At 41.6% G+C, this 12137-nt stretch overlaps 1 protein-coding gene across 2 annotated transcripts; it reads right to left on the bottom strand.

Moving 5' to 3' along the window:
- SUMO3 (small ubiquitin like modifier 3) lies at positions 1-9990 on the bottom strand. Of its 2 annotated transcripts, XM_081911522.1 has the most exons (4): positions 9806-9975; positions 5814-5942; positions 4753-4824; positions 1-1811 (listed from the first exon to the last, which is right to left on the bottom strand). In XM_081911522.1, exons 1-4 carry the CDS (start codon positions 9824-9826, stop codon positions 1749-1751), a joined length of 285 nt encoding a protein of 94 aa, XP_081767648.1. In that variant the 5' UTR covers positions 9827-9975; the 3' UTR covers positions 1-1748. The 2 variants fall into 2 exon arrangements, with proteins under 2 accessions (XP_081767648.1, XP_081767649.1); XM_081911523.1 differs by lacking the exon at positions 4753-4824 and having other exon boundaries at positions 9806-9990.
- Positions 9991-12137: the final 2147 nt, after the last annotated feature.

Below are 12137 nucleotides of genomic sequence, written 5' to 3' on the forward strand. Positions count from 1 at the left end.
TTACTCTCAATAAAAGAACTTTAATAAAAGATGTACATAAGAATAAGTTGTCAGCATTTCAGTGATATAGCTTTGAGTACAGTCATATGAAATGCAGCAGCATTAAGCATAAGCCAAGAGACAGAGTAACAAACTATATTTACTGTGTACAGTAGTAAAGGACAACAAATGTAAAAATTTGTGAATAAACAATGACAGATTTTAAAATACCCCTCCTTAGACAACATATAACTGAAACAGAAAAGACTTTTTTCCCAACAGGATTTCTTGCAAGCAGATAATCTAACACATGATGGGTAGAGATTAAAAGGAAGTGACATTCTCAAGCAGCAATGAACAGCATCCTGAAAGTCAACAAAATGACCTTGTATTTTTGGATCTCTGCAAATTAAATTTTATCAAGCCAGTTGTCACTACAAACATTATTTTGAAGCTCAAAATATTTGAGGATGTAGGACACAGCAAGCCTCTTTAAGAATGTATCACTACATTGAGATTTTCCTGCACATTTGATACCATATTTTTTAAAAGCTACACCTAATTTACTCATTATAATATAACTAAAATATCTATGAATTGATGGTGGTTATCCCAAGAGCCCCAGGCACAAGCAGGAGACTCTGCATGTACGTGGGGAACAGGTACCAGACACATTTCTCCTCTGCAGCCCTCCAGTATTGCACAATACTCCAAAGGGTCCTCCTCCTATAGGAGGCAACTTTTCAGGAGACATGAGGAGTTATAGCAGGAAGAGACTGCAGAAATCCCTGATGTGCACACAGAACATGGCACATGGTCCTTTGTATCCCAGCCTATAGATTTCAAAGTAGCAGCTAAGGGAATAGTTAAAATTTCAGCTTTCAAGAGAGGTGTCAGAAAAAGGTACACAAGTTTATTTATTGCCTAATACATCAATAAGGAGTGATTCTCACTGGGAACAATCTGTTCAGAATTTCTCCTAAACAAATTCCATTAAAATTAGTTGAACACCATTGCTTCCTAAAACGATTCTGGTTCTGGTCCATTCTTTAAACATTTTATCAAAGACATTGGTGCTCAATGTTGGACATGTGACAGTTAAATAGAAGATGTGAAAGTTAACCTAAGCAAATGCTACAGCTGCTGACAAACTCAAAGACATTCCTTTACTTTAAAAAAATTGTTTTATTCTATGCTATTTTATTATGAAAAAGCACATGTACATTTGCATTACCTTAAACTGTCACTAAGCATGTATCTGAAGTACTGTCCTTTCTGCATATCCCATTAACAGTTTTAAAGTAATACATGTGTTTAATGGTAAAATCCTTTCTTTCTCAACCCACCTGTTTTGAGAAACTTACTATTGCAAGGAAAAATATTTCAATATTTACATTACATAATTAAGCAGTAAAACAGAAACAACAAAAGCCAGGACTAAGTATCCTTCTTTTACAGTAGGCTTGTATTTAGGCCACCAATTTCTAGATACAAGATGACAGCAGACAACAACTGGTATTTTACTTATTTGAAAATTTAATTTTGACTGGGCCCATTTTTATGATGCAGTAATTTCCCACAGATGCAGCTTCAACTTGCACACGCAGTATATCAGGGACAGGAAAAGAATTTGGATAAATGTCTTCAGAACATGAGGAGATTCCTGTATGATTGGCATGTTCATTTGTTTACTATTTAATAGCAAATCCAAGGACAGATGATAAAGTGAGTTGAAATTTTACATTCCTCTTCCTAAAAGGACAGGATATTTAGCACATGCCACCCGTCTGCTGTTGAAACACATCAATAGTATCCTCATCTTCCATTTCCAACTGTTAATAAGACAAAAAAGTAACGAGTTTTAAAAATAATATTTAAGGAATCTTGTTTCTAATATAACAAAACCTCTTAATTCAGACCTCTGGTTGAGTAGATGCCTTCTCTCTTGCTCCACTCTTGTTCTGTGTTGCTGGTCTGTTGTTTTGCAGTTGTGTTATGTTTTTTATGTATCTGTACCTGTTTTAGCTGTGAGATTTTTGTAACTTGCCTTGGGATCATTTGGTGAAGAGTAGGCTACAGGTACAAATAATTAACTTCATGTTTGGAAGCATACTGTGTAGAGGTTTGTTTAGATGTATTATTTTATCAGCACCAGTTTTCCCCATTCCAGTGCTAAAAGCTGCATCTCTCACAAACTCATATTGGGTTTATAGAATTAAAGAGAACTCTGCAACCACATCTGCTTGCTGTATTGCAGAGATGGGGAACTTCTTCAGCCCAAGGGAGGCATTCCCTTCTGGACAAGCCTCTGGGGACCATATGCCAGTGGTGAGGCAAAAGCATTATTCTACCTTTGTACTGCATGCTAGTTTCTTCACACTCAACACATCTCTGTACTCTATCCAAGCAAGCAAGAGACACTACTGGAGTTCAAGGACACATTCTACTCAGATAAGAACACTGGGGGGTGGGTGCAAAGCAGGGCTGGGGAGGAGGATGTGGCTTGGAAGGTTAATATATAGCCTTGAAGGAACAATGCCCTTCACCACTCTCCTAAAAACAGAGGAAACCATATACTTAGCAAATCATTATCTAGGTACACTTACTGGTCCAACACTTCACAATCTGGCAGGCTAAATATTCTTGGGTTATTTCTACTGCCAACTCCTACAGCTTTCTTAATATGATACACAAGCATTTACAGTGCATTTCCCCCCAACATTAGCATGCATAAAGCACATCTCAGAGGGCATGCTAAGAAAGCCGCTAACACAGTCATTCCAAATAAATCCAAGAGAGAAATTTAGTGAAGATAGGTGGGTGGCTGCCATCCCGTGTGTGTATGTTAACTGTGGTAACTTAATAAAATACCTTATGGAATTTAGTTTTCTGTACTACTATTTGTATTTCCATATCAGGCTTTATTCTCTCTCCTGTTCAGTTTTAAGCTGTTAATTGGGTTAGTTTATCTGTATTAGTTTAATTTGTGGATTGACTTTGTTATGATATACTTGCTTATTGTCACTGATTATTTAAATGTTACATTTTTTTCAGTTGCTATTGCTGTACATTTTACACCTTGTGAATTGTTTTGATAAAAACAAACATATAAATAGATAAAATGCTCTTTCCTCCCTTTCCGCAACTTTCGTAAGTGGAAACAGAAAGGTACTGTCAAGTGCTTTCTCCATAAGCACAGCTTATGAAAGAAACTGGATGGTTATTCTTCTCAGTACTGGGTTTTTGCAGAAGTGAGTTACTACTATATTTCCTCACTCAACTTCTCCAGAATCACTGATGTAAGTTCCTGCAGATATCCAGCTCCTGACTGAAAAAGTACCCTCCCTTTTCCACAACCTGTGGAAGGATGGATGGATTCTATTGCTTCTCATGGCACAGGCACTGCTTGGAACTTCTGCAAAAACCTAGAACATGAGCGAGCAGGCCTCTCTTCCCCCAAATTCTGTGCACAGGTCATAGGACCTCAGGAAGATAAAAGAGAGGCAAGGCAAAATTTGTAGACACAGATCCTCAACTATAAACATACAGAAAATTCTATGAATAATTTTGCATGAATAATTTTACATAGGATAAAACAAGTATTTCTGGTGCCAGCCAGCATGCATGGTCCGGCAAACTGGTTAGCTTAGACTAAAACTTTTTTCCTATCCCAATTAATGCCTTTCAAAACCTTTAGAAATTGTAATAAAATAAGGATAAGAAAGGCATCAGTTTTCACATCCTACATGAAAGTGAGAACATTTAAAATCAGACTAACAATAAGTATTTAGAACACATGTTATCTATTTTGGAACACATTTATTTGGAGAAACCAGATCTTCCCAGTAGCTCACACACTCGTATGTGCTACAGCTCTCTTAACTCAAAATTCCTTTATTTCTTGTGGGGTAATGCCTTAGATTCCATCCCTAAGAATGCACTCCCTCCAGCCAAATACTTACAGTGCAGTTCTTTATGCCCATTTGGTGTCCTGTTGAAATGGAAGACTCTTTGATCCAGTAGAGCCTTCTATCAGAAGAATGGCGAGGAAAGTGATTTTCCATAACCACCCTACCCTCTGCAGCCCCCTCACAAATCTGCTGGAGGGACGTCAACTGATACAGCCCAGCATCTTTACTCAGAATAAGTTATTGCTGAGTTCAATAGGATTTATTACCAAATAAATGTGCACAGTTTCAGCCTCAGTAAGGCTGAATCCTTTCTTGGTGGGGAAATTTTGTAGCATGCTTACACTATAAATTTGATACAGGGGAGAAAGTTTCCATGAGAAAAGATTAATATTTTCTATCAGTGATGAGAGAATTCCACCACAGGCACGGAATTACATCATGCCCGGGATTAATTCCAGTAAAGGGATCTGTTATATGTACTTCTAATAATCACTGAGAGACTACCAAAATCTAAAGGGATCTATTATATGTATTTCTAATAATCACTGAGAGCCTACCAAAATCTGTCATCTTATCAGTCTGTGTCAACCTTATTTACACCCCAGAAACCTTACACACCATTTCCTCACTAGTGGAAATTGCCCATGAATTCTGAAGGCCTACAGCTTCTCTAATATTCTCTAATTCTTTTCTCTCTCCCACCTTGATGGACTCTTGTTAATAATGATTTAGCTCACCATAGTAACATTTTATTCTAGGAATCAACTTAATTTCCATTTGAAGTAATTAACTAAACTTCCAAGACACAGGCAGTAGCCGCAAGCTCAGCTTCAACTGTATAACGAACACCACTCTCTCTTACCTGTGCAGGTGTGTCTGTTTCATTAATTGGTTGTCCATCAAATCTGAATCTAATCTGTCTCATTGACAAACCCTGAAATATGACAGTTAATGTAAATCCACATATGTAAGATCATGTCAAAATGGATATTGCTCACAGACATCAGTATTTCAAAGAATTAAACTGAAAGCTGATTGAGGATACACACTTCATGAGCCAAGTATCTCTCAGGAATTTTATTGCCTCATGCAACATTTCTATAAACTTGTCTAATTTAGCAATCTCGGTAGAGCTGCTAGAGATGCAATGTAATTAGGATGGTGTCTTTTCTTTGTCAAGTGTAGAGGTGACTTTCTATGAACAGCAGAATCAAATACATTCCTATCTAGGCAACCTTCTAGAGGCCACCTGCAAATGATGGCTAGAGCCAGAGGCAAACACAAGCCGAGCAAGAAAAGCCAGAGGGCCACATTTGGCTCCCTTAGCCTATGGCTTCCCACTTCACAGTATACAGTAAATCCACAATTTATGTGGGGACTACATTCCAAGAATAGTACATACAAGCCAAAATCACATATAGTAAACACACTGGGTGCAATGGCGGGTGGGATTGCCAAAGTTTTTTTCCCTTGGATGCCCACCCGCTTTTTAAATTTTACTTTTTTTGCCAAATGCGTAAAGCTGAATGCACACAAGTTATGTGTCCGATGGGTCTAATGTAATCTCATGAGCACCTAGGTTTATCCACATCACACAGCCCCATTAAATGAAGTTTTCTCATACATCAATTTAACACTGCATAAGATAAATTATGACTTGACACTTGTGCAGATATGTCTCAGCACTGCAAATGAAAGGAATTCAACAATCACATCAAAGATTATGTGGGATAATTGTATGTGTCAACACACTAGCATAATGGGTTTTACACCACCAAGGCATCAGAACTTTGTATGCCTTGAGAAAATATTCTAACATCAAAATTTATCTGGGCAAATAAGCCATAGGGGCTTGGGGGCCTTTTTATGTACCTCACAATAAACAAGTGCATACTCACACAAAAATATAGTTAACTCATTTACCTGTCTCTCACAATAGGCCTTCATGAGTTTACTTAGTGGTGTGTGCCGTTTTATTTTAAATTGGACCACTGATCCATCTTGGCCAGCTACTTTTAAATTGATATGGTCATTCTCCGTTTTTACACCTTCCTGCAAAACAAAACATAAAAGCTCAGATCAGTATTTGGGGAGCATTAGTCAGGAGAACCTGGCTGATACCTGCAGCACTTAGATTTCTCAGAAAAGAACATACAAACCACCTGCTGGATAAAGTCAATGCCCACCTTGTCCAACATCTTGTTCTCACAATGGCCAAGCTGTGGGGAACCTACAAGCAGGACCTGAGCACAAGAGCACTCTTCCCACCTGCATTTCCCGCTACTGGCATTCAGAAGCATTCCTGCCTCCAACTGCAGAGGCAGAGCATAGCCTCCATCATGGCTAGTAGCCATTGATAAGACTTATTCTTCATGGATCTGTCTAATCCTCTTTTAAACCATCCTAGTGGGTGGCCAGCACTGCCTCCTACCGGTGTAAATTCCATAGTTCAACTATGTACTGTGTGAAGAAGTACTTTTAAAAAATTTGCCCCGAATCTTCAAATTTGCAACTTCACTGGATCTCCACAAATTCTTACTGTTATGAGAAAGGGAGGGGGGAAATTATCTATCCACTTTTTTGACACCATGCATAATTTTATATGCCTCTATCATGTATTCTCTTACTCACCTATTCTCTACACTGAAAAGTCCCAAATGCTGTAACCTTTCCTTATAGGAGAATTGTTCCAACCCCCTGATCATTTTAGGTTGCATCTTTCTGAATCATTCCCAACTCTGCAATATCCTTTTTGAGGTGAGGTGACCAGAGCTGTACACAGTATTCCAAACATAAGTCACACCACTGAATTATATAAAGGCATTATAATATCAACAGTTTTATTTCCAATTCCTTTCCTAATGACCCCAAGCATGGAATTTGCCTTTTTCACAGCTGCCGCACTACAGTTAAGCAGCACACAGATGTTATTAAATAAAATAAACAAAAGGGCAGAGCAAACCAAACTACAGGAAGCCAGTACAACTTACTCCTATTCCAAATTCTATTCAGTAGTGGAGCTACTGCTGATTAAGTCAGCCCAAACGCAGCAGAGGCAGAGGCACACAAACCTGTAAAAAAATAGTTTGACTTACACTGGCAAAAAGGATGGTGTAACCCCTGCAGGGTGGCTAAGCCATGTGACTAAGCTGAAAGGAATTTGGAATGGGGCATTTCTGCTTCTCCCCATGTGTCATCCTGTTGTTGAGCATTGGCTTGTAGCAATGTTTGGATCTTTCATTGTGACTGCAGCACAACCATTTTGGTATGAATTAACAAAGCACTGTTTCCTCAACTGGTTTGGAGGTATGATTTGTAACACAACTGCAGATGATATGTAATGCAGCCTCACTGCATTATCTAGCAACCCCTCCACATTTTTAGTCTGAAAATGCACTCTTTTGCTACGGGACTCTAGATTTTTTTACTCTAGGAAATTCCATTAGGATTTCAAGGTAAAAAATGAGGTGGAATCTACAAACATCAATTTTGCCTTCTTTTTCCAGTGAGTAGCCCTGGGAGCAACACAGGAAGTGATAGAAAGAAAAGGTTGGCATAAAAACTTCTCCCAAGAGGGTTGCTGAAATCCCCCCCTCCACGGCTTACCCTTAGAAAGATTTTAAATTGTATTTATACTTTCACTGTTGGTAAGCTTATACTTAGGTCGCAATCCTAACCATGTCTACTCATAAATCATAGTTGATTCAAAGGGCTTTCTCCCATGTAAGTGGGGTTAGGATTGTAGGCTTAAACACACAACATAGCATATTAAACAAGTAGCAGTTTTAATCAATTTCTAGTAGTCATACCTGGGGATAAATATGCTTCAGGTTGAGCTCTTTTGGGTTGCACTCCGCGGCGACCCGGAAGTAACGGAGTGCGTTACTTTCAGGTTTCGCCGCTCGCGCATACGGTCAAAATGACGTCACGCGCATGCGTGGAAGCGGAGAAATGCAGCAGACGCGTCTTGCGTTCTGTTCGGAATGCAAACGGGGCTCCGGAACGGATCCTGTTCGCATCCAAAGGTACCACTGTAGCTTGATCCCAAGTGTTAGTCTCACACTAAATACAACATTTTCTTAGCCTGTATGTGTTATTCGAAATGATCTTTAAATGCTTTAAGAATCCACAGCCTAATCATGATGCAAATTGAAAGCCTTCCTCAAGCAGCAGAGGAAGTTGTCTTATACTGACTCAGATCCATTTACTTGAGTAGCCAACATGGCACCCTCCAGATGTTGTTGACTAAAACCTCTATCAGTCCCAGCCAGCATGGCCAAGAACAAGGGATAGGAGTTGCAGTCCAAACCATCTGAGGATATCATGGTTGACTAGCTCTGGTCTACACTGACTGGTAGCAGCTCTCTGCTTTTCAGGTAGGGAATGTTCTCATCTCCTACTTGAAAATGCCAGGGACTGGTCCTTGGACCTTCTGCATGCAAAGTGGATTCTCTTTCACTGAACTACATCTCTTACTCCAAATCTGGAGTGCAATTAATAGTCAATAAATTGTCAAAGATGTGCCACCCTGGGGTCTTAGCTTCACCAGCACCGGTCTCCTGTAGCAGGAGGGAAAACAACCTCCAGTACTAGGCAAACTTCCTGTAATTATTTAAAAAGTCTACATGTTTCATAATATATTTAAACCTGGTCCCTTCCACTCTACAATTCTATCAGATTCCACACAGAATCCGAACATGGTTGACCAACAGCAGATCCACACTATACATTTAAAGCACATGATTTCCCCTAAAAAATTGTAGGAATTGCAGTTTCCCTCGCAGAACTACCTTTTCCAGTACTCTTAAACTCCACTTCCCAGGATTCTTTGGGGGAATTAAAAGAATGGGCGTTAAATATGCTTTAAATGTAGTGCAGATATTCCACAAGTCTGCAAAAAGGCTCAATTTTAGAATGATCCCTCTCTGCTTTTAAAACTATTGGGAGAGGGTGGATAAAAGCCAATTTTTTAAAAAAAAAAACTACGTACCATCCAATCAACTGAAAAAAACTTTCAATGCTTTCACTCCTGCTTATCTGAATATTTTCAGCCTACAAACACCACTCATCTATAAAGCTCACCTTTAAGCGACTCTGTGATGTAGGCTTACAACTGATGGGGACAACGCTAAACGTATCATCTTTCATTAAATTGTTCTAATATTAGAATGGGGATAGCGATTGTTCCACACGCGCAAAACAGAACAGTGCAATCCTCGGTATACCGTCTTGGGAGGTATCCTCCACTGAATTCAATGGCCAGCACTTGACTGCACTAAAAGCCTCTCCTCAAACTTGCAGCCAGATGCATGTTGAGTCTCAAGTCTCAATGGGGTTGCTCTGTCTAGGGCTGCTCCCTCGCTATATGGATGCACGCGGGGGAAGGGGGCTCTTAGGTGCAAAATTTGGAAATTACTGGACACCGGTCCGCGTACACCTCGGTCCAACTGCGCGCGGAAAAGAGGCCCTGGGCGACGGGGAGAGGGAAAGAGGCCGGATGGATCCGGCCCCCAGCGAGAGCGCGCTGCCTTGCGGAGCACGTGGTGGTCGCGCCTTCGGCCTGGCTCGACAATAGCGAACCCGGCGGGGGCGGACCAGGATGGGAGTTCGCAGCGAAGCGGCGCGGCCTAGGAGCGGCGCCGAACTCTTGCGGGAGCTCCGCGGAGGAAGAGCGCGGTCGGGCCGCCCCTTCTCGAGCCGCCCTCCTTCCGGGTGAGGCGGGTCCGGGTCTCGCCGCTCACAACCGGGGCGGGGGAACGCAGACCCTCGGGGCCTCAGCCCCACGGCGAGCCTCGCGCCCCTCTCCTGAGGGGGGCCGGCAGGCGGGCTCGGAAGGGGCCCGAGAGGAGGCAGAGGGCCTACGGGGCCCTAGCAGCTGAGGGAGGGGGGCGCTGCTGGGGCGGCCTCGCACTCACCTTGGGCTTCTCCTCGGACATGGCGTCGCGTCAGGCAGGGACCTCTCAAGGAGCGAGTCCGCACGCGCTCGGAGCCCCCGTCTTCCTGCGCTCTGCTCTCCCGCCCGCAGCAACTGCCCGCGAGAACGCGCTCCGCTCCCCTCAATCTTCGGCTCCCGGTTGGTCCCGGAGGGGTCACGTGGGGAAGGCGCGCGCTCCCGAGGCGCGCTCCCGAACGATGCTCTCCCCGCCGGGAGCGCGCTTCGCCAGGGCGGAGGAGGAGGCGGCGATGGCGCCGAAGGTGCGTCATCGCCGGCTGAAGCGGGAGCGCTTGGGCGGCAGAAGGTGCGCAGGGAGGGGAGGAGCCACGTCAGGGCGCGGGAGGAAGGAGGGGGCGGGGCGAAGCATTCCCAAAAGGAATAAAAGCCCCCCTGGGGGATGGAGGAGGGTCGCCCTCCATAGCTCCCCTATGTGACCTGTTCGGGGATATAACGTCACGGGCCTAAGAAGCCGATCATAGAAATAGACTCGAGGCATCGCGCGTCTGCTCTCGTACACAGACAAAGTCGCCTTCTGTTTCCACACGTATTGACATAAGGACCTTTAAGCTACTGCGCTTCAAGCCTACCTTGGTTGTAAAAGCTGTGTGGAAACGCTTCATTCATTCGTGGCAGCTAAATATTTCCTGGCAGGCCAGCAAACTAGGCAAAATGCAAAATATTTATTATTTCATAAAATTTATAAACTGCTTGGCTGTAATAAAAAACAAAATAAAAAAGCAGTTTACAAATACAATCTAATAATGAAACGATGAAAGACAGCAAATAAAAGCAGCAGCAACCCCACATTACTTGCCATCAGAGTCGAGTCATGTATTAACTAGTTGAGATTCCTACATTGCTGGGGGTTGGAATAGATGACCTTTGGGGTACCTTCCAATTCTACGATTCTATGAATCTAAACAGTTTACAATTTGGGTTAAGCTACAGTGGCCACAACAGCTCAAAGTTCAGAGCACAGAAAACTGGAGAAGGGTCATAACGCCAGAGCTACATCATAAATACCTGCTGAACTTTCAGTGCTTGGTGAATACTTTTTTAGCAAATATTTTTTATACAAGTTTTCTGATTTTATGGTAATTTTAACTGATTTTATATCTGTTATATTATTTTTGTAAACTTGTGGTACACCACTTAGAGACCGTAGTGTTAAGTGGACTCAAAATAGTTGAAATAAATATTTTGTCCCTCAGATCAGCACTTAGCCTATGAAAGAACGTTTTTTTGCTGCATTCCCTGAGGGGGTAATACATAGCAAGGATTGAAGCCAATAGTGGGTGGGGTCACCCCTTCTTTCTCTCCTTGCTCTCTTTCAACAGCAAGCCGCCATGTGATAGACAAATCACTCTTGCCAGTGGTCTGAACTGAACCTGTTCCAGAGCAATTTTGAAATTATGCCAAGGTGCACCCATGCTGCAAAGGCTGGAATCCCAATGGAGCTGAAACTCTTTAAGCACAAACTCTGGAAAAGCCTCATATCAGCTTCATGTCTCTTAACATTTCAGTGCCCCTAATTGCTCCCCTGGCTCTTAATAAGCTGAACAACCACACTGTACTTTATGTGCAGTATCCATATTTATGACTAGGAAAGAAAACAAGGCATGGATATTTCACTTGGAGCAGTAAGGCTATTCTAAGTTTACACTACAAAGACTACAAATGGCATGGGACAACATTGATCTGATCATCTGGGTAAGCTATTAGAGATCACTAGCTAAGGAATTAGTTAATCCAAATTAGAAAAGATGCAGAAATTACTCTTTCATTTTCAGCAATAAGAATTTGTGTAAGCGTATGTCTTTTTGCTGAAACTAGAGTAATTAAGCATTCTCACAGAAAATTGAACCTTTTTGTAAAAAAAGCCACATTTACAAATGAAATGCTATTTCATAAAAATCATAGGCTTGAGTTTCTCATTTCACATTTCCAATATTCACTAGTGCTATATGCAACTCTAAAAGGTATCTTACTATCCCTCATGAATACGAAGCCAGATTAGAATTAAAAGAGCATTTGAGAGTGTTCTTGTGGCTCCCAGAGATCTATTGAGCCAAGCCACTAAGTCCTTTGCTTTATAAGTAAAAATTGTTTCTTGAAAGCAACAAAGAATCTTCATAGATCACTGAATTAATATTTCTCTTGGCAACTTCCATATTATTAAAAATAAAACCTGACAATTATTTCCAGATATTTGCACATTTATATTGACTTGCCAAATTCACCCCGACAGAGGCAGAAATTCCAGTACTCTGGTACACAAATACATTCTTAACAGCCATACAAATAGATAGACT

This window comes from Podarcis melisellensis (assembly GCF_964234715.1).
Source record: "Podarcis melisellensis genome assembly, chromosome: 5".
NCBI classification, from domain to species: Eukaryota; Metazoa; Chordata; class Lepidosauria; order Squamata; family Lacertidae; genus Podarcis; species Podarcis melisellensis.